This window comes from Pantherophis guttatus, chromosome 3 (genome assembly GCF_059756535.1).
Source record: "Pantherophis guttatus breed Tessera chromosome 3, ASM5975653v1, whole genome shotgun sequence".
NCBI lineage: Eukaryota > Metazoa > Chordata > Lepidosauria > Squamata > Colubridae > Pantherophis > Pantherophis guttatus.
The window spans coordinates 205,254,206-205,282,064 of NC_142065.1; the positions used below are offsets into that span (position 1 = coordinate 205,254,206).

The 27,859-nt window shown below is 42.3% G+C and overlaps 1 protein-coding gene across 5 annotated transcripts in view; it reads right to left on the reverse strand.

Annotated features, from left to right (window-relative positions):
- Positions 1-3,391: 3,391 nt before the first annotated feature.
- The window catches only part of ST3GAL1 (ST3 beta-galactoside alpha-2,3-sialyltransferase 1), a 133,946-nt gene continuing 109,478 nt past the window's right edge, over positions 3,392-27,859 (reverse strand). For all 5 annotated transcript variants that reach the window (XM_034434824.3, XM_087890911.1, XM_087890910.1 and 2 more), the window contains 4 exons: positions 24,548-24,727; positions 19,495-19,540; positions 10,843-10,962; positions 3,392-6,676 (listed from right to left, as the gene is read on the reverse strand). In XM_034434824.3, coding sequence (XP_034290715.2) covers positions 6,503-6,676; positions 10,843-10,962; positions 19,495-19,540; positions 24,548-24,727 — 520 coding nt within the window. In that variant the 3' untranslated portion in view covers positions 3,392-6,502. The remainder of the gene's footprint in view (positions 6,677-10,842; positions 10,963-19,494; positions 19,541-24,547; positions 24,728-27,859) is intronic.

The following is a 27,859-nucleotide window of genomic DNA, read 5'->3' on the forward strand; positions in this document are numbered from 1 at the left end:
AAAACAAATAATTAAATAAAAATAAAATAAAAATAAAATACCAGGAAGTAACTTTTCTGACTTCTAAGTTCAATTTACTAATTCTTTTTTTAAGTTATTAAAAACCGTATGCAGTGGTCTGGGAGAATAGCCTTGGGAGAAAGAAGGAAGAACCACAGCCTAGACAACAGTCAGACAAGAGATATCTCAGCCTACAAAAGGGATGGGCTGGGGGTAGAGAAAACATCTGAGAAGGGACCCTACTGAGAGGAGAGGGGAGGAGAGGGGAGGGGAGGGGAGAGGAGAGGAGGGGAGGGGGGAGGGGAGGGAAGGGGAGGGGAGAGGAATTGAAGCAAAGCTAAAGTAAAGTAAAATAATAAAATAAAGTAAAATAATAAAATAAAATAAAATATAAAAATAATAAAACAAATAAAGCAAGTAATAAAACAAATAAAACAAAACAAAATATAATATAATAATAAAACAAATAATAATAATAAATAATAATAAAACAAATAATTAAATAAAAATAAAATAAAAATAAAATACCAGGAAGTAACTTTTCTGACTATCCTGTTTTAGTAAAAAGCCTTTGATGAGATGCAATTTATGAAAGCTTAGGCCTTAAAAGAAAAAAATTGGCTACTTAAAAAAAAGTGTTACTAGACTTCTGATTTCTGGAGATGATGAGAACAGATGTTAACCTTGCTCTGTAACTTGGCAGCTTTAAGACTTGTGGACTTCAACTCCCAGAGGAATTGTGTGAATTGAAATCCGCAACGCTGGGAGTTGAAGTCCACATGGGTGGCTGGAGAATTCTGGGAGTTGAAGTCCACAAGTCTTCAAGCTGCCAAGTTTGAAGACCTCTGCACTAAGCCTTAAAGCCAGATTCTAAAGCTCTGTTTCCGTTCACCCCTAATAGCTTTGTCCTCACCAACCTTTCTGATAACATCCCTCCAACAGACTCTTCTATCTTTAGATCCCATTCATTAAATTGAATTAAACAGTCCTGGAACCAGCGAAATCTGGGGGCTGGGCAGGGGACAGAATGTATCTGCCCTCAGTGTGGAAGGGATTGCCACTCTCGAATTGGCCTTTTTAGTCACACCAGATGCTGTTTTAGGACCTCTTTCCAGAGCACGATACCGTAGTCTCTTGAGACTGAAGGATGCCAATGAATTTCAGCCAGGATTACTGTCACAGTTCTCCAAAGAGATCTAATATGGGAATTCATTCATTCATTCATTCATTCATTCATTCATTCATTCATTCACTCACTCACTCACTCACTCACTCACTCACTCACATACTCATTCATTCGTTCTGCTTATATAGCCGCCCATCTCAACAAATGAATCAATTAAGCAGTATGCTCTAATCCAGGGGCCTCTTAACTTTGGCAACTTTTAAGACTTCAACTCCTAGAATTCCTCAGCCAGCCATGTGGACTTCAACTCCCAGAGTTGCGGATTTCAATTCACACAATTTCCTCTGGGAGTTGAAGTCCACAAGTCTTAAAGTTGCCAAGTTTGGAGACCCCCCCCCCCCTGCTCTAATCCATCTTCTTGACCCAATTCGGATCTGTAGCTCAAATCACTGCACGGATGTGAAAACTCCAACGGATAAAGCAGTACCTGTGGATGAGCGCCACCCAGTATTAAAAGCAACTGGACATCCCTGCTTTTGATGGTGTCTTTTGAATTTTTTGACCCAAATCTCATTCTGCAACAAATAAAATCCACCGAAGAGGCTCTTCTCTGCTGCTGCATGTTTATGCTAAGGAAAAGCTCCTTAGTTGGATTTTTGCTTGGCAGAATTAAATCTCTTTGACCACAAATCTAGATTAAATCGATAGTGCAACAATCTCTGCTGTTGGCTGGGGCCAATGCGTTTTAAAAAAACCTTGCTTTTGGAAGATTCTAATCCTCCTGTCTAAAGATCTTTAGCCCTCTGTGTTGTGGTCCGCCGGCGGCCTTCAGAGCTGGCAGCAGAATCGGACAGTGAGGAGGTTGGGGAGGAACATGGGCCAGTCCTGGAGTCTGGGGAAGGCTCGGATGAGGCTCTGCGTCGGAGGCAGAGAAAGGGCCATCTGGGAGGTATGTGCTGCCTCTGGAGCCTCCAGTCGGACCTCAGCGAGGCAGAGGAACAGGGGGAGCCTGTTCCCAGTGCGCGCATGCGCAGAACTGCCAGAAGGCAAGAACAGCTAAAACAAAAGGGACAACTCGGCGGTAGGGCTTGGAGCTGATTAGCCCCTCCCGTAAGACTTAAAAAGAGGAGCGAAGGCACGTGGGCCTTTGCAGGAAGCAACGTTGTTAATTCTGTGCAGTTTAAAGTCTGAAGCTCTGTTTGATTCTGGACTCCGTGTGGCTTTGCCAATTAGGTCTTTGGCAGCGTGTCAAGGGAGATAAAGGTAGGTGATTATCAGCCTTATCCCGAAGGACTCTTTACAACCTTTTGGGACTCATCTGTGAATGAACAGAATTCTGTTCATCTCAACAGGCTCTCAACAAGAGACAATGGACTAAAGCACTGTTATTAACATCTGCTGCTTGCAATTACTGCAAGTTCAAATCTCACCAGGCTCAAGGTTGACTCAGCCTTCCATCCTTTCAAAGGTAGGTAAAATGAGGACCCAGATTGTGGGGGCAATAAGATGACTTTGTATAAATATACAAAAGTATGAAGGCTATTGCTTAACGCATTGTAAGCCGTCCTGAGGCTCCGGAGAAGGGCGGCATATAAATTAAAAAAAGCAAGCAAGCAAAAAGCAAAGCAATTCACAGCTTTTGAAATAAAAGAGGTTTTTGGGATTATTCGTGTGTTTTACTGACTCAGGAAGCCTAGGTCAGAACACTCTGAGACCAGAATGGGACAACTCACTGTAGCTAACTCACTATGGGACAACTTGCCATGGCCAAGTTACCGAGGGACAACTTGCTGCAGGACAATTCAACAATTTAATTATTTTAAAATGATAAAAAAAAATACTTTAAATTTTGTCATTCACATCTCATTCTGTTCCTCCTTTTGCATCCTTTCCTTAATGATTCTATTCCATCGTTGTTTTGATATCAGTGTAACTCTTGTCGGGCGGCGAGTTGGTTGTGGTGAGTTGCCCTAGATCCCTCTGCTTAAAATACACATACAATTTGGGAACACAACACCTTGCAGTCAATTGTTGTTTGCTGTGAGCCGTTCCCTATTCTTCAGAATAAATTCTCCCAGATTCTCCCAATAGCATTACTTATCACATTTGTTCTCTTCCTGTCGGCCAAAATGACACACACACACACACACACACACACACACACACAAGATTTACAGTATAAACCTTCCGTACAACTCAAATCCTGCAGTTGAAAATAGTGGAGACATGCTTCAACACTCACGTATGTTTAAGCTATTGACAACATTTAGCTCAATTCTTTTATTCCTGTTTGGTAGTTTGAAAATACAGCATAAAACAAACCCTAAGCAAACCCCTGAAGAGAGGATTTGGGGTACACAGTTTAAGGATGCCACCTGAGCAAGACGAAGTTTCCTGGCCTGCTCTAATCCTTAATCAAAAGTTTAATCAGCAGAATTCAAGAGGCACATGTCTTCATGGAGATAAGTAAAAGCACCTTTTCCTGTACGTAAATAACTCGCCATTAAAAGGAAAAACAAACAAACTGCAGAGTCTAGAAAAGTCTAGAAAAAGAAGCTTATTCTCATTCCAGAAGCCATACAGTCTCAGGAGGACTAATGTCCTTGAACATGATTTAGAGAAATCGTGATTTAAACCTGTGCTACAAAATGTATGATTTTGATTTACGGTGCTTTGATTTACAGTGCTCGGGACAATCAACTTAAAAATATAGCTCATTTGAAATTGGCCGGTTTTTCTTTTGAAGACGACAACGTAATCCTATGACCTCCAAACTAGAAAGTAGACTAGTGACCAGTGAAGAAACTCTTGGAGGGAACGGGACGTTTACACTGCAACCCCAATTTTATTTTTCTGTTTTATAAAAAGAAGGGGTTCCATGTTCTAGACCAGCCTACTTCAATCTGGTACTCCTTCCAGAAGTGCTAGACTATGGTGCCTGACATTCTGAACCCAATAGTAGGATTCCATGGTGTGGAAAGATGGATCAATGCACAATGAAAAAGGCATGCAAACTAGCATCTTGATCCTAAGTAGTTCTTTTGTGTCCTACAGGTGAAAGAGGAGGGTTGTTGGATGTCTAGTTAACTGAGGTAATAATCATCCATCCATTTTCACAATGCTGCTACCTCTTCAGGGCCTCCCCAATTGGCTTCTGGGGTTGGCTGTCCAAACAGCTGGTTGGCTTCATCTATCTAGGTTTGAGGTCCACATTCTAGAGCATTGAAGTCCTTCTCCTGTCACTTTTCTGTAAAAGTTCTGTAACTTTTGCAACTGGGGACTGTAGATTAATTCTCCTTGTTATTTGAGTGCAGAGAAGAGCAACAAAGAGGATTAGGGGACTGGAGGCTAAAACATATGAAGAACGGTTGCAGGAACGGAGTATGTCTAGTTTAAAGAAGGACTAGGGGTGACATGATAGCAGTCTTCCAATATCTCAGGGGTTGCCACAAAGAAGAGGGAGTCAAGCTATTCTCCAAAGCACCTGAAGGCAGGACAAGAAGCAATGGGTGGAAACTAATCAAAGAAAGAAGCAATTTAGAACTAAGGAGAGATTTCCTGACAGTGAGAACAATTAATCAGTGGAACAATTTGCCTCCGGAAGTTGTGAATGCTCCAACACTGGAAGTTTTAAAGAAGATGTTGGATAAGCATTTGTCCAAAGTGGTGTAGGGTTTCCTGCCTAAGCAGGGAGTTGGACTAGAAGACCTCCAAGGTCCCTTCCAACTCTGTTATTCTATTCTATTTGGACTTTTTATTGATGGTTCAGATCCTATATATGTCAACCGAGCTCTGATTGGTTTTAATGGGAGTTCTTGCAATGATTCCTCTCTCTCTCAAAATGGTCCTCCTGGAATTTAGATGGAACAGACTATGCTGGTAAACTACATTTTCTCAGATCCATGGTTTGCTGTTCTCACGCTGATGGGACAACCTCTCCCCACCCCCCCCTTTTTTTAAAGCTCTGAATACTTTTAAAATATATATTTAAATTTACAACAGCTGTAAAAAATAGAAGTACAAATCTTACAATTTCCCCCCTCCTAAGAGTTCTTGAAAATAAGACCAAAAACAAAAAAAGCGGTTCCTTTTTCTTTCCTTCTTCTGCCCCCCAAAAAGTCAAAAAACCACCCATACAAGATGCGATGAGCAGTTTAAAAAAAAAAAAAAACTTTCTGTCCCTTATTTTCATAGACCAAATAGAATTCTGAGATTTCAGTCTCTGAGGGAACAGACAAATACACTCTCTTTATATCATGGGCGTTTTAGAAAGGCACATGTCAACGACAGGTGTGTGTGTGTGTGTGTGTGTGTGTGTGTGTGTGTGTGTGTGTGTGTGTGTGTTTGTGTGTGAAGCCAAAATTCTGGGCTGCAAAACTCCCAATGATGCAGAAATTTAAAATGGATGCCCTCTAGGGCAGGGATCTCCAACCTTGGCAACTTTAAGCCTGGAGGACTTCAACTCCCAGAATTCCACAGCCAGCTGGCTGGGGAATTCTGGGAGTTTAAGTCCTCCAGGTTTAAAGTTGCCAAGGTTGGAGATCCTTGCTCTAAGGGTTGTCTAAATTTATGGAAGCCAGATCTCACACTGTCTTGGTGCGTGTCCTTTGTGTGTGTGTGTATTTGTGTGCAACGTTAATTCATTTCTCTGCTTTGCAAGAGAATGGAGAACTATGCCGTGGCAGACGGTTTAAAAAATAAAATAAAAATAAAAAGTAAATAAAAGTATTAACCTGCCCTCCTGCATTATTTTCTTTTTGAGCCCTGCTCCTTCGCTCCTGGGCTTATAGCCACACTAAATAGCAACGGTAAATATTACCCGGGAAAAAAAAAAGGTCATTTTTCGTTTCAATAGCCAAAAACACTTAAAACGACACAGCCCGGCAAACCCTTTTGCTCACAGGCCGCCACCATTTTGTTCGTTCCCACCCAACGAGAACTGGGTGAGGGTTGTTTTTTTGGCCTTTGCCAGGATCCTTCAGAGAAAAGAAACCATGATTGGAATAAAGCTCTTCTGAGGTAATTTTGAAACCAAGAGGGTGTTTGCAAATCCCTGATCTCTTCTGCCCCCCACTTTTTTTTTCGTGTCGACGCCGAAGACTCAGTCATTCCGAAGACAGAAAAGGAATTAAAACATGGATTACAATAGGGGAGTCTCGAACAGGCTTTCCTTTCCAAATTGAGGTGTTTTTCCTACGCTGTCAAAACTTCGAAGCCGTATTTGAGGGGCCTTTCAAAGCTGCCTGCTAATTGCGGCTTGCAGTTCTCTTTCTTGGCGGAGACTTGACAGACCGCTCCACTCCAAGACTCCATTTATTTAAAAAAACATCTGCCTTTCCTTCTCGTCAGAGATCACCGCTTGTCCGACAGCCGGGGTCATCTGCCCTTGAAGAAACGTACTTTGGCCACGGAGGCGAGGGTTTGCGTCACGTTGGCCTCAAAGTCTCCATCATGGACGCCGGTTTGACGAAAGGCTCCCGCAGAAGGATTGTTCTCCCAGTAGTGGTGCCAGTTGCCTTTATGGTCTGCCCCAAAGCCGTAGAGATCCACCTATGGAGAAAGAATTGTCATCATCTGCTTTTAATGACCCCATAATTCCTAGCGGGGTGGAGTCTGGGCACCGGAATGGAGCAGAGTGTTTTAATGCCCTTCCTGTTGCCAATGCGGAATTTTATTCAGCAAATAAATTCTCAGTGTGCAAATATCTGCCTCTACCTAGGATCGAACTCTCAGCCTCCTGATTATGAGGCGAAAGTTCCACCTCCAGGCCACCGCACCACTTACCTATAGAGAAAGAATGGATAGGAAAAAAGAAAGAAAGAAAGAAAGAAAGAAAGAAAGAAAGAAAGAAAGAAAGAAAGAACTCTGCAAGGTTTGGTTCTTAAGTGGATTTCATTTTCCTTATATCTAACATTTCTATCAATCTTAGAGCACCGAATAATAGAGTTGGGAGGTACCTTGGAGGCCTTCTAATCCAATCCCCTGCTCAAGTATATCATTTCAGCTAAATGAGTTTGTTGCCTCCTTTGGAAAGCACCCACAACTTCTGAAGGCAAGCTACTCCATTGGTTGATTGCTCTAACCGCTAGGAATTTTCTCCTTAGTTCCAAGTTGCTTCTCTCCTTGGTTAGTTTCCATCCATTGTTTCTTGTCTTGCCTTCTGGTGCTCTGGAAAATAGTTTGACCCCCTCATCTTTGTAGGAGCCCCTCAAATATTGGAACACTGCTATTGTATCTCCCCTAGTCCTTTTTGTTAGACTAGACATACCCAATTCCTGCCACTGGCATTGACTTGATGACCCAACCATCGTTCAAGTTGACCCTTTAAATACCCAGGACACCTTTAAAAATAACATCCTGTTCCCTGATTATGTACTGGAATTTTGGGAAACGGAAAAAAACTACAATAATTTTTTTTTTTTTGGAAAAAAATAAAATAACATCCTGTTCCCATTACTTTAGTCCTTTAGCTTCCAGCCCCCTAATCCTCTTTGCTACTCTTCTCTGCACACTTTCCAGAGTCTCAATGTCTTTTTTTTATATTGTGGTGCCCAGAACTGGGTGCAAGCAGGAGTGGGCTTCTGAGGGTTCGGAAGAACCTCTAGGTAAGATTCTGTGCAGTTCGGAGAACCCCCAAATCCCACTCCTGGCTGGCCCCGCCCTGCCCACCCCGCCCCTCCCAGGAGTCCCCACACGGCCTGTTTTGGATGCAGGTAAATGCAGGGCGTGCACGGAGGCTCGGGGAAGGTGAAAAAAGGGCCTACTGGAAGTTCGGGTCCAAAGAGCCTCTGGAGCCTGGGGAGGGCAAACAACCCCTCCCCCGCCGACATAGTGCAGGAGGCTGACTAGGCCACGCCTACCATGGCCATGCCTACTGAGCAACTGGGCAGAGAACCCCTTGCTAAAATTTTTGAAGCCCACCCCTGGCTGCAAGTATTCCAAGTGAGCTCTTACTAAGGCTTTGTAGAGCGGTATTAAACTTCACGTAATCTTGATTCTATCCCTCTATTAATACCTTTGCAGGTATTGCTGAAGTAACCATGACAACCACAAGACAATGTTAGCAGCCCCCTCCTTTGCAACTGAAGATATTGTTTTCCCAAATTACGTAGGCTCCCTGGGAGGGGAGAGGAAAAAAAACATGATTTAGTAGGAGGTTAGCCACCTACTACCCTCAAGACGTTGTTGAAGCACAATTCTCACTGTCTAAAGGCGGCGATGGTGCCGAGAGCTGAAATGCAGCAACGGCTTGAGATGAATTTACGGAAAACAGGGAGGATAACAGGAATGGGAACAGGATGTGTGGGAAAACATTTTTAAAAGGTTTTTTTTTTCCTGAATATGAATTGGAATAGAACTGGAAGGGACCTTGGAGGTCTTCTAGTCCAGGCTGCTCAAGCAGGAGATCCTGTACCACTTCAGACAAGTGACTGTCCAGTCTCTTCTTAAAAACTTCCAGTCATGAATGTCTATGGAGATTCTCAATCATCCAGGTCATGTGTCAACTTGCAAAGCTTTCAAGTTGCCATGAGCAGGAGGGAGGGAGAACTGATGGAGCTGATTGATTTCCCTAATTGAAGTTACATTCCATACATTCTTCCTGACTGCAATCAGAAGGAGGGTGTTGGATTTCACAGCTGGCCAAAGTGGTTAATTGGAGAATGTGATTTATGACATGGCCAGGGAGGAGGGGAGAAACAGGGTCATAGGGGAACGTAAATCTACGTGGGATTAGTTCTAACTGCACCCGAATATTGCCGAAATGGTGCTCCTAATAAATGACTGTATTTCTTTTGAAGTTTGGCTCATGGCTCATGAATTAATTAGGGCATCTTTCGGAAACTTCACATCATGGTTGTCTCACGGGTGCTTTTTTCCCAAGAGGCAACTAGACTTTCTGGACCAGAAAATCCAATTATCTCTTTAAAAAAAAGCACCTTTGGGATTTCCAGTCATGAAGCACCCACAACTTCTGGAGGCAAGGTGTTCCACTGGTTAATTGTTCTCACTGTTAGGAAGTTTATCTTCAATTCCAGGTTGCTTCTCCCCTTGATCAGTTTCCATCCGTTGTTTCTTGTCTTATTTTCTGGTGCTTTGGAAAATAAATTGACCCTTCTTCTCTTTGTCCCCTCTCAAATACCGGAATATTGCTATCCTGTCTTCCCTAGTCCTTCTTTTCTCTAGACTAGCCAAACCCAAATCCTGCAACCGTTCCTCATATATTTTATTCTCCAGGCCTTTAAACATCTTAGGTGGTCTTCTTTGCACTTTTTCAACATCTTTTTTTTTGTTCTGCGTATTTAAGGATCAACTTGAACAATGGTTTGGTCATCAAGTCATACAGGTCACCGTGCAAACCAGGTTTTCTCCCACTTTTCCTGAAGGTAAATGCCTCCTACTAAGGCAGCATTTAACATCCAGCTGCCTGCAATTACTGCGAGTTCAATTCTCACCAGGCTCAAGGATGACTCAGCCTTCCATCCTTTCTAAGGTAGGTAAAATGAGGACCCGGTTTGTGGGGGCAATAAGCTGACTTTGTATAAAAATATACAAAAGTATGAAGGCTATTGCTTAACGCATTGTAAGCCGCCCTGAGTCTCCGGAGAAGGGCGGCATATAAAAATAAAATAAAAATAAATAAATAAATAAAAAGGTAGCCTTAGTAGGGCATCTGTTGTGGCCCACCAGCGGCCAGCAGAGATGGCAACAGATTCAAGCAGTGAGGAGGTTGGGGAGGAACGTGGGCCAGTTCTGGAGTCTGGGGAAGGCTTGGACGATGGCTCTGAGTTGGAGGCAGAGAGGGGGCCAAGGCCATCTGGTAGTTCTTTGCTGCCTCCGGAGTCTCCGGACTCTGACATCAGCGAGGCAGAAGAACAGCGTGAGTCTGTTCCCAGTGTGCGCATGCGCATATCAGCTTTGGAAGCCATATTAGACCGGAAGCTTCCATGCTGCTATCTTCTCATGTGTGGGAAAGTAGGAGGGGGGATTTAGTTGAAGGGTTGTCTTTAGACATAATAGCGTTCTTCCTGTCGGTCAAGGTCAGGCCGATCCTGCATCTGGAGAAGGAGTGGTCAGAGTGCTGTCTCGAGATGGGACGGACGTTGATTGGAGCATGCGATCGACTGAGGACTGAGGGGATGGTTTGGGGGTTTTTGATTTACTGAGGGAAAACCCGGACCTCTCAGATTCAGGTTTTCTCAGATGTGCCAGTTTACCTATTCTAGTAAATAAAACTTTGAAAAATGCTTGCTTCAGAGTTTTTACTTGGAGTTGGGTTTTTTTCTGGAACGCGGACAATAACCCGAATCTTGACAGTGCAGAGCTGCCAGAAGACAGGAACAATTAAGAAAATAGGGTCGACTTGGGAGTAAGGCTTGGAGATGATTGGCCCCTCCCATAAGACATAAAAGAGAAGCGAGCGGGACGTGAGCTTTTGCAGGAAACAATTAGTTCATCTGGTCGATAAAAGCTCTGGAAAAGCTCTGTTTGACTCTGTGCTAAGTTTGGCCTTGCCCTGCATTTGGCAATTAGTTCTCTGGCAGCATTCCAAGGGAGATAATGTGGGTGTTTGTAAACACTCCCCTGAAAGACTGTTTATCAAGCCTTGTGGACTGTAAATGAAAGTAATTTACAGCCATATGGATTAAAGAGGTTTGCCGGGACTAAGTTTGTGCTGTATACTTTCTAAGGAAGCCTTAGGTTAGAACAGCACTTACCTCATCACAGAGGTGAAGGGCAAAGATAATTGACAGGAAGCCGGTTGAGGGATACCTCCCGTGATGTTGGAGCCAGTTGTCGTAAACGTATTTAATAAAACTAGGATGATAAACCATGATCTGCACAAAATGAAAGAACATATCTTGTTAGTTTAATTTCGGAGATAATTCAGCATGAAAAAAAAACAACCCAGCAAATTCTAGGAATTTACAAAATGTACTTTCCCAATTGGCAAGTTTTGTACATCCTCGGCAAACAACAATTGAACACTGAAGAAACGCCCTTCACTTTGAGGATCTTAAATAAAGGTCTGTCGTTGCAGGAAATTAAATACAATGCTTTTTGAAACAAGTAAGGGCTCAGATTTGAAAAACAGTATTTATTTTACGTATCCTATCATCAAGGGGTAGAAGTGGATTGTATAAGGATGTTGAAAAAGAAAGGGGGATGAAAGAGGGGAAAAAAATAACACTGTCGTATGAAAAGTCTTGCTTAGGTAGCTTTTCCTATCTTGGGTTTTAGCCTAACAACAGAGCCGAGTTTCTAAGAAACCAATAATTTATAAGCACAGAAAATCCAGGCACAGTTTTGGCAGGTGAGGCCACCAATGGCCAAAATCCAAGCTGTCCATCAGAATGATCAGCTAGGAATGCTAATCATAATAATTAAAAAAAAAAAACCCAATAATTTGCAAGCACAGAGAATCCAGTCCCGGTTTTGGCAGGTGATGCCACTGATGGCCCAAACCCAAACTATCCATCAGAATCGTCAGCTAGGATTATCGCTTGGTTTATTGCAGTATGCTCTACAAGGGGCTGCCCTTGAAAGCTATAAATTTGCATGATGAAAAGAGAGATGGTGTCAGTTTAGATTCCTGTTCTTCAAGACCACTCAGAAGCTACAGATGGTCCAGAATGGTCCAGCACAAATCTTTATGGATACAACTCTATAACCACCACAGTTCTACTGCTTGAGTTACACTGACTCCAAGTAGACCAGTTTATCTATAGGACCATCTATATCTCCAATTATCTGTGCTCACCCCACACGTTTGGCCAGGATTGCTAATTTCTGAGTCCTACCTAGCCAAGTGTCCTCTTATGGGATGTACTGTAGGAAGTAGACCTTCTCTGTTGGTGCACTTTCCCTATAGAACAGCACCCCTCCGTCCTGAGATTCAGGTGGCCTGATCCTTATGTCTTTAGAAAGGTCTTTGAGATCTGGTTCTTCTCTGGCCCTGAGACAGGATGCTGTATGTATCATTAAGAGGAGCCCTGGTGGCGCAATGATTAGGATGCAGTATTGCAGGTTAACTCTGCCTAGTGCCAGGAGTTCGATCCTGACCGGCTCAAAGTTGACTCAGCTTTCCATCCTTCTGAAGTCAGTGCTCTAAACTACCATATATATAAGTCTAAGTGTTATTGCAATTGCTATTGCTATTAATATGCAATATGTGAATTATTGTGCTCTGTGCAATATGTCGGTCACAACTGAATGGCTGACAATGATGACAGATTATTGTCCTCTATGTGCCTTTGCTAGATTTTGTATACGCTGATGATTTTTTTTTAACCCATCTTAGCTACCTAGAGTTGCTTGGCAAGAGAGTAACCACACACATTGAATAAATCAATCAGTAATAAACATTTATTCTGCCAGAAGACTCGTAACTCAGTACAGAAAGCTGCCTTGAGTTGTATGTGTAAAACAGAGACCTGGAGAATCTGCTAAAAACCATCTAAGCAGCAAGAAATTCTAAAGCAGTTTTCCAGGTGCCGGGTAGGCCTCAGCTGTCAATCAGAATTCAGTGAGGTGGGGCCTATCTTTTCAGGGCCCACGTGGACATCTGGAATTTGGAACGTAGCTGGTGGCGGCTCCCGCAAAAATGAGGGATGAGGTGTGGATTGTCTATTCATAGAGAGGGAGAAAGGGAGGGGGAGGGAGAGAAAGAGAGAGAGGGAGGGAGGGAGGGAGAGGGGGAGGGAGGGGAAGAGAGAGAAAGAGAGGGAGGGAGGGAGAGAGAGAGAGGGAGGGAGGGAGGGAGAGAGGGGGAGGGAGGAAGAAAGAAAGAGGGAGGGAGGGAGAGACAGGGAGGCAGTGTGAGAGAGACAGAGGGAGAGAGAGGGGGAGGGAGGGAGGGAGGGAGAGAGGGGGGAGAGAGAGAGGGGGAGGGAGGGAGGGGGAGAGAGAGGGAGGGAGAGACAGATTCTCCTGCATATTGCAGAGGGCTGGGTTAGCTGATCCTTATGGTCCTTTCCAAATTGACAATTTTGTCATTCTCTAAGTGGTTTCCTGCCACACCCTGCCTTTGACACCTCTTCAACTTATTTCCTCATTTGGGTGAAGAACCCGAAGCAGATTTCACTTCTAATTTTCTGAGAATGCCCAGAAGAAAAAGTCTCTTTAGGGCCCAAGACATGTTTTTGGAAAGAATGGAGATGCTAGATGTCAGCCCTGTAAGGGGGCTACCTTCCTTTTTTAAAAAAAAAAGATTGATTGTATTTATATCCTTTTTTTGTTGTTGCTATTCTGAGAAGTTCTGGATGGTATCTATAAAAAGTCTTGCATAATTTTACCCCCGTGAAAAAAGAAGCCTGCAAAATTATAACTCGCGGCATTGTTTTTTCAACCTGAGTTATTCTCAAGGATAAAATTAGGGGAGAACTGAAATTTGGAAGCATCTCATTTTCCACTTTGACCCAAATTTTAAGGGGCAACTGGGCTGTTCTCTCTGCTGCCTGTAGGTGGTGCCATTCTCTTTGCTGCCTGTAGGTGGCGCCACAACAACACTTTCTTGGCAATTGACAGCTGCTCCATCCCTGCCTCAATTGGGGAAAGTTTTTTAATAAAGTCTGCCCTGTAGTTTTCTTCAAAATTAATCTCTGGTTTAAAACATTCAGATGCCACCATTTATTTGGGAAGGTGGTCCCTGAAATTGAATGCGGTGCAAACCTAAACCTTCCCCTTAGGAGAGAAGCATAGTTTTTTTAGAATCTATTTTATAGATGAATGCAATCTGTGCTTGCCCTGGGAATTACAAGGATTACGGAGGAGGAAAACGGACACAGGGTGATAAAAAACATGATAAAAAAATTTAGAATAGAATAACAGAGTTGGAAGGGACCTTGGACATATCTTGCTGCCTTATTCAGTTCATTCAGATCACAGGCTGCAAATATAATTGAACAATAATTGTAAGGCTCCAATACCCAAAAAAGACAGGTTGTGTTCCTTCTAAGCAGTTTCCTTTAGACTTAGAGCTTAGAATAACTTTATTGACACTTTGAACGTACACTAATCGGCATACATTAAAATGAAATTTCATTGCATATAGTTCTCAAAGGGTCTCCACCTCCAATATACACTACATAACCATGACTAAATAAATAAATAAATACAAAATTATGCATATACCCACGTATAGTATATGACATGGAGAAACAACACAGTTGTGTTATGCAAAATGAGGAAAATCTGGTGAAACAGATTAGAGATCAAAGTCAGATGCATATTAAAAGGTTGCATAATGCATTATTGGAAATAGATTCAGAAACGGAATTGGTTAAGGATTGTATGATAAAATGGGCACAAAACCTTCAGGAACCAGTGATGATGGAAACGTGGGAAAAGATTTGGGTCAGAAATGTTAAATTTACGCCAGCAAAAAATTTGAGAGAGAATTTTTATAAAATGTTTTATAGATGGCACTTAGATCCTAAAAAATTATCGTGTATGTACTCCAATTTGCAAGCTAAATGTTGGAGATGTGAATGTAATGATGCAACCTATTATCATATATGGTGGACCTGTAAGAAAATCAAGGCATTTTGGATAAAAATTTGGTGGGTGATGCAGACTATTCTGAAAAGAAGGTTGAAATTTACTCCTCAATTGTTCCTATTGGGTATAACGACGGATTGTACAGTATCAGAGACTAAATTGATTTTGAACTTAATATCAGCAGCTAGGCTGTTGGTAGCGCAATATTGGAAGAAGGACTCTTTGCCTATTATTGAAGAGTGGATACTGAAAGTAACGAACTTAGCAGAAATGGCAAAAATCTCAGCATATTTGAAGGACTATACACAAGAAAGATACGTATCGGAGTGGAGAAGATGGATTGATTATATTCAAAATAAGTATCAGACAAGAAAATATCAAATAGCTTATGAATGAACGTTAAGTATTAGAAGTATTATGTTATCTATAATGGAGTTAAGGTTTCAGGGGGGGAGTTAGTAGTCTGAGGATAAGTAGGTTAATCTAGTTTATGATTGTTAAATGAAATACCTTGTATTTTGCTCTGGGAAGTCTGGGGGGGGAGGGTGGGATGAGGGAAGGGAAAGGGTGGGGAGAACATGGGGGGGAAGAAAATTCTTGTTTTTCTGTAAAACTTTTCAATAAAAAAAAGAGAGAAACAACACAGTCTAGTTCAGATGTACGCATGTACATGGGAAAGACAAATCTGGCGAGTTTATCAGACGGATGGTATAGGGAACAAAACAATGTTACAGAATCTGGTAGTCCTGCTAGAAAAACAGACTTTATTGTTTGTCATCTATAGACAGAAATCTTGCAAAACTAAAACAATTACTTGCATCACTAAAATATACTCTGAGAAATTCTAGGGACTTCCATCCAGTGGAGAAATCCAATTTTTTTTTTTTTACTACCAGTTCTGTGGGCGTGGCTTGGTGGACATGGTGTGGCTTGGCAGGTGTAGCTTGGTGGGCATGGCAGGGGAAGGTTACTGCAAAATCCCCATTCCCACTCCACTCTGGGGGCAGCCAGAGGTGGTATTTGCCGGTTTATTATTTATTTATTTATTAGTCATATTTCTATGCCGCCCACTCTCCGAAGACTCTGGGTGGCTTATACCAAAGACAGTAAACTAAATAGCATATTGCCCCCAACAATCTGCGTTCTCATTTTACCCACCTCGGAAGGATGGAAGGCTGAGTCAACCTTGAGCAGGTGAGATTTGATCCGCTGATCTGCTGAACTAGCAGTCAGCTGAAGTAGCTGCAGTACTGGTTCTCCGAACAACTCAAAATTTCCGCTACCGGTTCTCTGAACTGCTCAAAATTTCTGCTACTGGTTCTCCGAACTGCTCAAAATTTCCGCTACCAGTTCTCCAGAACCTGTCAGAACCTGCTGGATTTCACCCTTGCTTCCACCTAATCAAACTATCTAAACTTTGCTGTCTCTTGGTCCTTTGGAATGCAGCCCCTCCCTCCTGGGAATCCAGACTGCATTCCACCACAATAATATCTCAAGGGTGCTTTACCCAAAAGGGCAAGTGGACTTCCTTGGTATTTATTTTTTCTTTTGAAAAACATTCCGCTCCTCATCCAAGAAACTTCCTTCAGCTCTGAAGTTCAGTTCGGAACTCAAGAAGCTTCTTCGATCACATATTTTTCAAAGAGAAAAAAAAAAAAAACCAAGAAAGTCTTCTGGAAAAAGCACTTTTGGGACAACCATGACCTGAATGATTGGCAATCTCCACTGATGTTCCAACACAATCATGGAATCCACCCACCGTGTTAGACTTGGGTTAGCAACTCGCTTCCTGCGTTCACATAAAATGCTATCTCCAAGGAAATAAATTGTATGATGATGTTTCATGATGACCAAGGTCACATCAATGGTGAAATCTGAACTGGTTTACTACCGGTTCGCTGGCCGCACATGCGCCAAATTGCACGCTGCATGCTCGCATGCACAGTGGGCACCAAAAGGAGGCTTGGGAAAGTAAGTAGAACAGCGTGTGTGTGTGTGTGTGTGTGTGTGTGTGTGTGTGTGATCAGCTGTGGCGTGCGTGGGAACTTTTTAAAAAACTTTTTAAAAGCATTTTTTTACTACTTATTCGCCAGAGCCGGTAGTAAAAGAATGATTTTAAAAGGTTAAAAAAAAGGCTCCGACGATCACAGCTGTGCTGCACGATCATCAGAACATTTTTTTAACCCTTTAAAAGCACTTTTTTTACTATCTATTCGCTGGAACCAGTAGTAAAAAAATGCTTTTAAAAAGATAAAAAAAAGGTTCCGACAATCGCGCAGCACAGCTGTGATCGTTGGAGTCTTTTTTTTTAACTTTTTAAAAACATTTTTTTACTACCGGCTCGGGCAAATAGATAGTAAGAAATGCTTTAAGAAAGTTTTTAAAAAAGGCTCCGGTGATCATGTGGCACAGCTGTGATTGTCGGAGCCTTTTTTTTTTTTTTTTTACTTTTTAAAAACAATTTTTACTATCTATTCGCCTGAGCCGGTAGTTAAAAAATGCCTAAAAAGAAAAAAAAAAAAAGTTCCGATGATCAGCTGAGTGACCTGCGATTGTTGGAACTTTTTTTTTTTTTAAAGCATTTTTAACTACCAGTTCTGGAGAACTGGTAGTAAAAAAATGCTAAAAAAGTAAAAAAAAAAAAAAAAGGTACGACAATCGCGGGTCGCTCAGCTGATCGTCGGAATTTTATTTTTTTATTTTTTTACATTTTTTTACTACCGGTTCAGTGAACCAGTAGCATTTTTTACTACCGGTTCGGCGAACCAGTAGCATTTTTTACTACCGGTTCGGCGAACCTGTAGCATTTTTTACTACCGGTTTCATCCCTGAGTCACATCACATGCAAAGATAATGGCGGACTTTCTACCATACGGTGAACAATAGTTACTTCATTTTGCCCTTGTTCAGCATGTGGTTGGAACTCAACACCTCTGAAGTTACAACTTCATTTTTCTCAGTCTACCCATTTTAACCAAGATGAATTTTATGACCTCAGCCAGTCAGTTGGTTTCACTTCTGAATCTCCATCTCAGGCATCTTGTAGGTTACTCGTGAACAAGCGTATGTGTATGTATATCTTTGGATGCAAAAATAAGGGTTGTTCCATCCAATTAGGAAGAGAGGCAGCCCGGTTTGTGCTTTAATGTACGCAGTCAAGGACATCCTGTTATGTACCTGTTACGCTGAAGCTTGTTTGAACATCTGAACCTATTAGACGGCAACAAGAAAAAAAAAAACCTCAAGAGAGGGCTTCTGTGTAATTCAAAACATATTTTATTTACTAACCTGATCTTCTCCTGCCAAACGCATTGCCTTTATCTTTCTTAGATTTTGAAGCCAATGAGTTTCCCTTCAGCCCTCCTTTGTTTGAACAAACTGTCTGGATGTGCAGAGGAACAAGGATTTTCCTCTTTTTTTAAAAAAAAAGTCTGTTTCGTTGTGTTGTGTTATCCACTGTACAGTTCTTGCAACAAATCAAAAGAAGTTGCAGGTTCAAGAAAGGTATTTACACCCCAGCTTTGAAATTCTGGCCACTGTGTCCCAATGGTCATGTGATCACATATTGGGTGCTTGGAAACCCACATTTGAATAGAATAGAATAGGATAGGATAGGATAGGATAGGATTGGATAGGATAGGATTTATTTATTATTTATTAATTCAATTTGTATGCCACCCCTCTCCGAAGACTCAGGGTGGCTCACAATGCATTTAAAGTCATTATAAAAACATTTAAAATAGGATAGGATAAGATAGGATGGGATGAGATGAGATGAGATGGGATGGGATGGGATGGGATGGGATGGAATGGGATGGAAAGGAATGGAATGGAATAGAATTCTTTATTGGCCAAGTGTGATTGGATGCACAAGGAATTTGTCTTTGGTGCATATCCTCTCAGTGTACATAAAAGAAAAAATACATTTGCAGCCATTTGCAGCTTTCTGTGGTCACGCAACCAAAATTTATGGGGTTTTTTTCCTTTTTTTCCCCCTCCCAGAAACTGGTGTTTTCCAGCAGTTCTGGTTTTCCAGCAAAAACAATAACAACAGCCTATTGTGGACAATGAGTTCATTTAACAATTTTGGCATTCATTTAATGACTGCCACAAAAAGTAGTAAAATTGGATCGGTCATGGGATGACCTGCTTAATGACTGGCATGGGCTCACTTATGGTTGTAAAGTGAGGACTATCTCTACAAGAAACAATATAGCTTGGAGGGAATGACCTGAACTTGATAGTTAGAATGGATTTAATCGCAAACCATGGTTTGAACAAGAATGGAAGCGCCAAATTTAACTTCATGCCTGAAATGTGGAAATGGAATAAAGCAGGGGTGAAATCCAGCAGGTTCTGAAGAACCGGTAGCGGAAATTTTGAGCAGTTCGGAGAACCTGTAGCGAAAATTTTGAGTAGTTCGGAGAACTGGCAAATATCATCTCTGGCTGGCCCCAGAGTGGGATGGGAATGGAGATTTTGCAGTATCCTTCCCCTGGAGTGGGGTGGGAATGGAGATTTTGCAGTATCCTTCCCCTGCCACACCTACCAAGTCACGCCCACCAAGCCACACCACACCCACCAAGCCACGCCCACAGAACTGGTAGTAAAAAAAATTGGATTTCACCACTGGAATAAAGGGAACTCATCATCTTCTGAATCATTGTTTAGATCAGGGGTGGGGAATGATGGCCCCTTTATGACTTGTGGACTTCAACTCCCAGAATTCCTGAGTCAGTCATGCTGGCTCAGGAATTCTAGGAGTTGAACTCCAGAAGTCTTAAAGGGGCCGTCATTCCCCATCTGGTTATCTGGATTTGCCCTTTCCTTATAGAGAAAAAAGTCCTGGATTAACTGTAGCCATAACTCACCTTGTCTTTGTTGGCTTTGATCTTACGAGGAACAGGAATATATGTGCTGTCAAAAAGAAAAAAAAAGAAAGAAATAAAGTCCAGTCAGACAAAGCTCACAACATCCTATTATGGAATTAAAAAAAGCACTGTAAATTCTAAATTTAGTACTCCAACAATGCTGCCTACAAATAGGGAACCAAATCAAAGGTAGAACATGATTTCAAAAAATACAGGTAGCCCTCTGTTTACGACCCAAACCGAGCCCAGAATTATAGTCATTAAGTGAAGTGGTTGATATTTTTAAGCAAGGCAGCCATGCAATTCCAGCTCTCTCTGTTGCAGTCATTAAGTGGAGCATGGTGTGCCGGGGTTGCTTAATTGAATGGTCATAAATTGAGGACTATCTCTACAGTGAAGTTGACTTCTCCCCCGCCCCCCAAAAGCTACACACAAGGAGAACAAAATCTTAGGGTGAGCACGGATTGGTAGTTCATATCTGTATGCAATCTACCTCCAGTTTCTATCTCCAACCCCTTCAACTACAATTTCTATAATTCCCAGCCTGGCGAATTCAATTTGCGTTCCCTTTCACAGAAGTGTCCTTTCCATTGTGGTTTAGCTGTAGTTCTTCCATATCTGCGCTACTCTCCTTTAAAAGGAAGCTAATCCCTTCTTTAAAAGGCATCTAATCCTTTACAGTCCCTCTCCTTAGTTTTGAAATAAAATCTTTCTGTTTTGCCATTTATCCCGTTCCAGGGAGCTTATTTTGCTTTTGTTCTTCCTTAAAGTGATTTACAGTTCTTCGATCTTCAAGCCAACTTACAACATGCGGCTGTTTTCAGTTCCTGCAGCTTCCGTACACAGGGGGTTTAAAATGGAGGAAAAGGGGCAACTTCCACTCCATCCAAAACTTTAACCTTAGACTGTCTACTGTTGACCTCACTTCATTCCTAAGAGGTCTGTAAGGGGCGTGCATAAGCTCACCAGCGTGCCTACTGTCCCTGTCCTAATATTCCTTTTTACTCTTACTCTTTTCATGTACTCATAATCATGTTTATACTTTTATCTGTTATCTTATATATGCTTGACAAATAAATAAAAAAATAAAAATAAAAGAGAGATTTGTTTCGATTTCAAGCAACGATTGACCGCAGATACATCTAAAATATCTGTGGTGGAACCGGTATAAACAATGTAATCTAAGCAATTTTTAAGATTAATTTAGGAAAAATTGGCAATTTTTGTGGTCGGGATTGCTTATTTTTTTTTCTAGTAGAGAGATAGTAGGTCAAATTGCTTGACTGATAATAGTTTTCTACAATTGCGATTTTTTTCCTAATGTTATATAGCGATTATACAAATATAGAGGTAGGCATTTATAGATTGGTGACTTGTTCTACAAGGGGGGATTAATTCTTGTTGTTGAAATAAATTTATCAATGTTCAGCCGGAGGGGACATTTTGTCTGTATGCTTGATATTTTGTTTTAGATACTTTTTTTTGTTTGTCTCTGTTTTTGTATTGTAATTCCCCCCCCCCTTTTTTTACTCTGTATTTTAACCTTGGAAATAAATAAATAACAATATACAAACAGAGTAATAGGAAAATATTACCAAAGAAGGTTTGTCAATGGATTCTAAATAAACAGTAGAAGAACAAACAATGAAAGGAGAAAATATGGTATTTCCTTGTTTGGTCAGGAGACATGGACTTTGCAAATAATGAAAAACTTTGCAGCTTGTCAAATCTTTCACACATGAGTAGTGCCACTGTCTCGAAAACACAGTTTTGGATCTTACAAAGAAAAGAAAAATTAAATCTTCTCTTATACAATTTAGATCCTTGCCCTGAAATGCCCTTTTGCTGAGTAGATGAAATACAAACTGCAATACATATTAATATCACGTTGTGCACGATACAAAAGTGTTTCCTGGACAACAAGGAAGAGCTGCTGTGATTCCACTGTTCCCACCAAGATTGTGTGTGCTTATACATATGTGTGCTTTTAATATAAAATCTGTTAAGAAAACATTATTTCCCAGTGTTGACATTAAGCTAACGGCTGTCCTAGCTTAGCCTCTTGGTGTAATGGAGAGTGGAAGATATTCAAGGGAAATCACAAGAAAAATATATATATATTTTCATGCAACGCAGAATTTATGGGGACCATGGGAATGACTATTCATATAAGATAGCTTAAAAGGGGCATTTTCTTCATTTAATTTGGTTAGATATTATTAACAGTGTTCTCTTACCAAGGATAGAACAATAAGAGATGGCTGACCAGTATTCCCATGAAAATGTTTTGCTTTCTTAGTTCAACTTACGATTTTTGAAATGTCCAAAAGGCAGTAGTGGTCATTAGAGTAGAAGCCTTTGAAAACTGTTTAAGGTGTGTTTAACAAGCACCTGTCATACTGGTAGAATAGAATATTTGTAGCTCAGGGTTGAACTTTTGTTTAGACAGCATGACAGGTGGGGTCCTTGGTGCTTTCTAAGCTCTCTAAGAAAACAATTAAGCTCAGAGAGCAGCAAGAATCCCGCCTGTCATACTATCTAAAGAAGAGGGAACAAAAAAGAGGGAGTCAAGCTAATCTCCAAAGCACCTGAGGGCAGGAGAAGAAGCAATGGGTGGAAACTAATCAAGGAGAGAAGCAATTTAGAACTAAGGAGAAATTTACTGACAGTTAGAACAATTAATCAGTGGAACAATTTGCCTCCAGAAGTTTTGAGTGCTCCAACACTGGAAGTTTTTAAGAAGACGTTGGATAACCATTTGTCTGAAGTGGTGTAGGGTTTCCTGCCTAAGTAGGGGTTGGACTAGAAGACCTCCAAGGTCCCTTCCACCTCTGCTATTCTATTCTAAACTGGTACTCACCTATAAAGCCCTTAATGGCATGGGCCCGGGGTATTTGCAGGATCACCTCCTACTGGTCTCCCACCGCCCAGTGCGCTCACATAGGGCTGCCCTCCTCCGGGTCCCCTTGGCCAGACAGTGTCGGCTGGCGGTCCCCAGGATGAGGGCGTTCTCTGTGGTCGCACCGACCCTCTGGAATGGGTTGCCCACTGGGCTCCGGACGGCCCCCGACCTCCGCACCTTCCATGCCAACCTAAAGACATGGCTCTTTCAGCAACTTCCCTGATCTGCCGTGGATTTTAACTTGGGGATTTGGGGATTTTAAATTGGTTTTAATATTATTTAATCTTTATCTATTGTCGGGTTGTTTTATTGTTGTGAGCCGCCCCGAGTCCTATGGGAGAAGGGTGGCATATAAATCTGACAAATAAATAAATAAACAAAAGTCCAGGTACAGAGGCTACCTAGGCATCCATGCACAGAAGATACGAGTTTTATTTTGGAGGCTTAGGGCATCCACTTGTCTGCCATGTGAAGCAGAACACTGGGCCAATGATCTCATTGGGATAATCCAGCATCTTCCACCTTTGAGATTTGGCTATTTGCTTGGTCTATTCCTTGGTGGATTTGGTGATGAATATGCTGGCTCTCAAAAGAATGCTGAAGAGTCATTTACATTTTGCAGCTACTGTATATAAGTCAGTACTTTTGGGGTTATCATCAATGCATGGTAACAAATCCAACCTCCCCAAGATTTAGTTAGTCTGAGCTCTTGCATTTATCGTAACTATGGTAACCTGTTTTAGTCTGGAGGCCAATTGTAGCAAGATTGCCTTCTGTTGGTAGGATTTTGTTGAAGGACACTAGAAGGACATTAGTTAGTGAAGGACACTAACTGGCCTTTTCTTCTTCTCTTAAATCTACCATGTCATTTCCTTGTTAACTAGGCTTGTAGGTAGCTGGAGCACACGTGATTGACCATCTCAGGAAATTTGGAGAATGCTAGGTTAGATGAGGCCTTTGAACTCTGGTGCTGGAGAAGACACCTGCGAGTCTCTTGAACTGCAAGGCGATCAAACTGGTCAGTCCTAGAGGAGATCAACCCTGACTGCTCTGTAGAAGGCCAGATCCTGAAGATGAAACTCAAGTACTTTGGCCACCTAATGAGAAGGAAGGACTCACTGGAGAAGAGCCTAATGCTGGGAAAGATGGAGGGCAAAAGAAGAAAGGGACGACAGAGAATGAGGTGGCTGGATGGAGTCACCAAAGCAGTAGGTCTGAGCTTAAATGGACTCCAGAGGATGGTAGAGGAAAGGAAGGCCTGGAGGAACGTTGTCCATGGGATCGGACACGACTTCGCAACTAACAACAACAAGGTTAGTTGAAGATGGAGTAACATGATGATGTCTCCATCTGACAGTGTTGTTTTCTAAATGCCCTATAAACTCATTGAGAAGGCGGCTCATATTTTTCCAATTATGAATATTGTTTAAGCCACAACATCTGTTTTCAGTCGGGTCATGGGCTACCCTGGGAGGTTTGATCCAGAAAGATGGTACAGTGAATTGGACATAAAATGAAATTAAATTGGTTCACATCTGCTGCTCCACTATGATGATGGAGGAGACGTTTGAATTTGAAGAGAAAGTCATTCTGAAGCCGAGGATTAATGAACACCAAGATTATGCTTAACGAAACTTCATTTGAGTTGGAATCCCTAAGACATCATTTGGTCAAACAATGTTCAAAGAAATCCAGACAAAATAACCAAGACCAGGCAAAATTTCTGGACATATTCCCAGCTCTCCAAAAAAGAGAGTGCAAAATAATAAGGTCAGACCGAAGAAGGAATTCTTGGAGCCGTTAAAACAATGAAGCCAAAAAATAAGGATTAAATTTTTGATTAAATTTTTAATTGGAAAATGAGAAGCAACCTCTCTCCACAGAGAAGCATACCGGTAGGGCTCAACTTATGACCACAATTGCCTATTGCCATGCAGAGGCAAATTGCTGGGAGGCAGAGGCAGATTTTTTTTCCTTGTGCTAATTGGGTTGTGCTGAAAATGAAACTAAAGCAGGCTGTTTGCTGTTTGCTGCAAGGAGGAATATTGCTGGGAAGCAGAGGCAGATTTTTTTTCTTGTTTTCCTCCCCAAAAATGGTAGATGGGTCTTATAGTCCAGAGCATCTTATACTCCAAAAAATATGGTACTTACTGGTTGATGGTGCCATTTGTGAGGGCACTGATGACCCAACGCAAGTCTAAGATTTTGAAGGGGATGAGAATCATGCTGACCGTCTCCTCTAGTTCTCGATAGCTTTCCGGGTAGACAAAGTGATGAGTTGTTTTGCTGCCGACGTCCGACTCGAAGCCCTTTGTTGGGGCTTTGTTCATTCTTCAGGCCAAAAGGAAAAATAAAAGGAGAGGAATGAGAAGAAGTATCAGTCAATGAGAAGAGGAACACTCATATTTGGGCGATAGAGGTAGTCCTCGACTTACGACCACAATTGAGCCCAACGTTTCAGTTGCTAAGACAGTGGTTCAGTGAATTTTGCCTCATTTTATGACCTTTCTTGCCACAGTTGCCAAATAGACCACTGCAATTGACAGTTAAATCACGGGTTGTTAAACGAATCTGACCTCCCCATTGATTTGAATTATCAGAAGATTTGCAAAAGACGATCATGTGACTCAAGGACACTCCAACTGTCATAAGTATGACACTGTCATAAATATGACACAGTTGCCAAACATCTGAATTTGGCTCTACATGGGGCTGCCCCTGAAAAGCATCCAGAAACTTCAGTTGGTGCAAAATGCATGGTTTTGTGCAGATCCTAGTGTGAGAGGGATCTTGGAGTCTTAGTGGACAAGTAATTAAATATGAGTTAATAGTGTGCAGTGGCAGCCAAAAAAGCCAATGCAATCCTAAATTGCATTAGCAGAGGGATACAATCAAGATCAAGGGAGGTACTAATACCACTCTATAAAGCCTTAGTAAGACCACACCTAGAATACTGCATCCAGTTTTGGTCACCACACTATAAAAAAGATGTTGAGACTCTAGAAAAAAGGCAGAGAAGGGCAACAAAGACGATGAGGGGACTGGAGGCTAAAACATATGATGAAAGGTTGCAGGAACTGGGCATGGCCATTCTAGTGAAGAGAAGGACAGGGGAGACATGATAGCAGTATTCCAATATTTGAGGGGCTGCCACAGAGAGGAGGGGGTCAAGCTATTTTCCAAAGCACCTGAAGGCCAGACAAGGAATAATGGATGGAAACTGAACAAGGAGAGATTCAACCTAGAAATAAGAAAGAATTTTCTGACCGTGAGAACAATCAACCCATGGAACAGAAGTTGCCTTCAGATATTGTGGGAGCTTCATCACTGGAGGCTTTCAAGAAGAGACTGGACTGCCATTTGTCAGAAATGGTGTAGGATCTCCTGCTTGGGTGAGGGGTTGGACTAGATGACCTACAAGGTCCTTTCCAACTCTTTTAATCTGTTAAATCTGCACAGGTATGACCTCTCCTGCGGGAACTGCATTGGTTGCTGATTTGCTACTGGGTGCAATTGAAGGTGCTGGTTGTCACCTTTAAAGCCCTTCATGGCATGGGACGGGGTTATTTGAGGGACCGTCTCTTGCCAGACACATTTACCCAAACCCACTAGAGTGGAGAGGCAAGGAATGTTGTGGGTCCTGTCCCCTAGGGAGATACATCTGGCGGGACCCAAAAGAAGGGCCTTCTCTGTGGTGGCTCCGTCTCTGGAACATCATCTCCCCAGAGATTAGACTGGCCCCCACTCTAATGCTCTTCTGGAAGGGCATGAAGATCTGGTTCAGACAGTGGACCTGGGGAACCCAGAATGGGATGGAGCCCATTAAATGGTTAGTATGAATGGCTGTTGACGCCAGGGTGTTTGTGTGTCTGGAGAGTTATTACTTTATTATTTTTCTTTTTTTATTTTGTACGGTGTTTTTATATCTTTGTAAGCCACCCTTGAGTGGCCATGTGCGAGTAGGCGGCAATATAAATTTTCTATGAATAAATAAAATCAGGAGGATGCTATCCAGTGGTGGGATTCATCCGGTTCGGGCCAGTTCGGGTGAACTGGTAGTTAAATTGCTGGCTGGCCCCACCACTTCCAGGAGTCCCCACGCACCCCATTTTGGCTCCCAGGTAAGTGCAGAGAGACCTACTAGGCCCAAAACGGGGCATGGGTGTGTGTGGCGCCCCGCACCACAGCCCGCTTTTGCTTCCAAGAGGCTGCAGGGAGGCCTACTAAGCCCAAAACAGGGTATGGGGGGGGGCGGCATGGCCCTCCTTCAGCCAGTTTTCACTCCCAAGAGGCTAAAGGGAGACCTACTAGACCCAAAACGGAGCACGGGTGTGTGTGGTGCCCCCCCCCCCGCAGCCCGCTTTTGCTCCCAAGAGGCTGCAGGGAGTCCTACTAAGCCCAAAACAGGGTATGGGGGGGCAGCATGGCCCCCCTGCAGCCAGTTTTCACTCCCAAGAGGCTGCAGGGAGACCTACTAGGCCCAAAATGGGGCACGGGGTGGGGGGTGGGCGATGTGTTTCCCCCTCGTGGTTGGTTTTTGCTCCCAGGGGAGTGCAGGAGGACGAGTCCTGCCTGTCACATCCCCTGGCCACGCCCACGTTGGCCACACCACCCAGCTGGTCATTAGGGCAGAGAACCGGTTGTTAAATTATTTGAATCCCGTCACTGATGCTGTCCCAGGGTCATAAATGTGGACAACAGTCAAAAGTCACTTTTTTCCCCAATGCCCTTGTTAAGGACAAATGATTGTTAAGGACAACCTGTCTATGCACGTCTCTTGATCTGAAAGACAAGGATGCGGCTCTTATTTGAAGCTGTGGTTAGAAAAGCATCATTTTCTACCAGCAGCTGTACTGTGTTCGAACAAAAGGAGAACAATAGTAGCGGAGCGGAGTTCCTTGTGGAGAAGGTACGTTGGGCCCCTTCGATGACAAGAAAAACACTGTTCATCGGGGATTAGACAAGTGATATGTGAAGATCCCAATTTGCTGTTTGAATGTGATTTATCTGCATACCGCATTTATCGCCCTGTGCAAATCTACCTGAGCAAGGCTAGATTTGGGAGATCCTTGCTCATTTTTTTTATTTTATTTTTTTGAAATTATGGAATAGTTCAAAGGTATCCATGGGATTTTTTTAAAAAAAATTTTTTTGGCATGGACAGAAGGCTCCCATGGCTGAAAAGAAATGGATCATGTTAGAATAGAAAAGAGCTGGCAGGGACTTTGGAGATCTTCTAGTCCAGCCCCCTGCTCAAACAGGTGAACCTATACTATTTCAGATAAGTGACTGTCTAGTCACTTCTTAAAAGCCTCCAGTGATGGAGCATCCATGATTTCTGAAGGCAAGCTGTTCCACTGGTTAATTGTCCTCACTGTTAGGAAGTTTCTTCTTAATTCTAGGTGGCTTCTCCTCTTTGGTTAATTTCCAACCCTTGTTTCTTGTTTTACCTTCTGGTGTTTT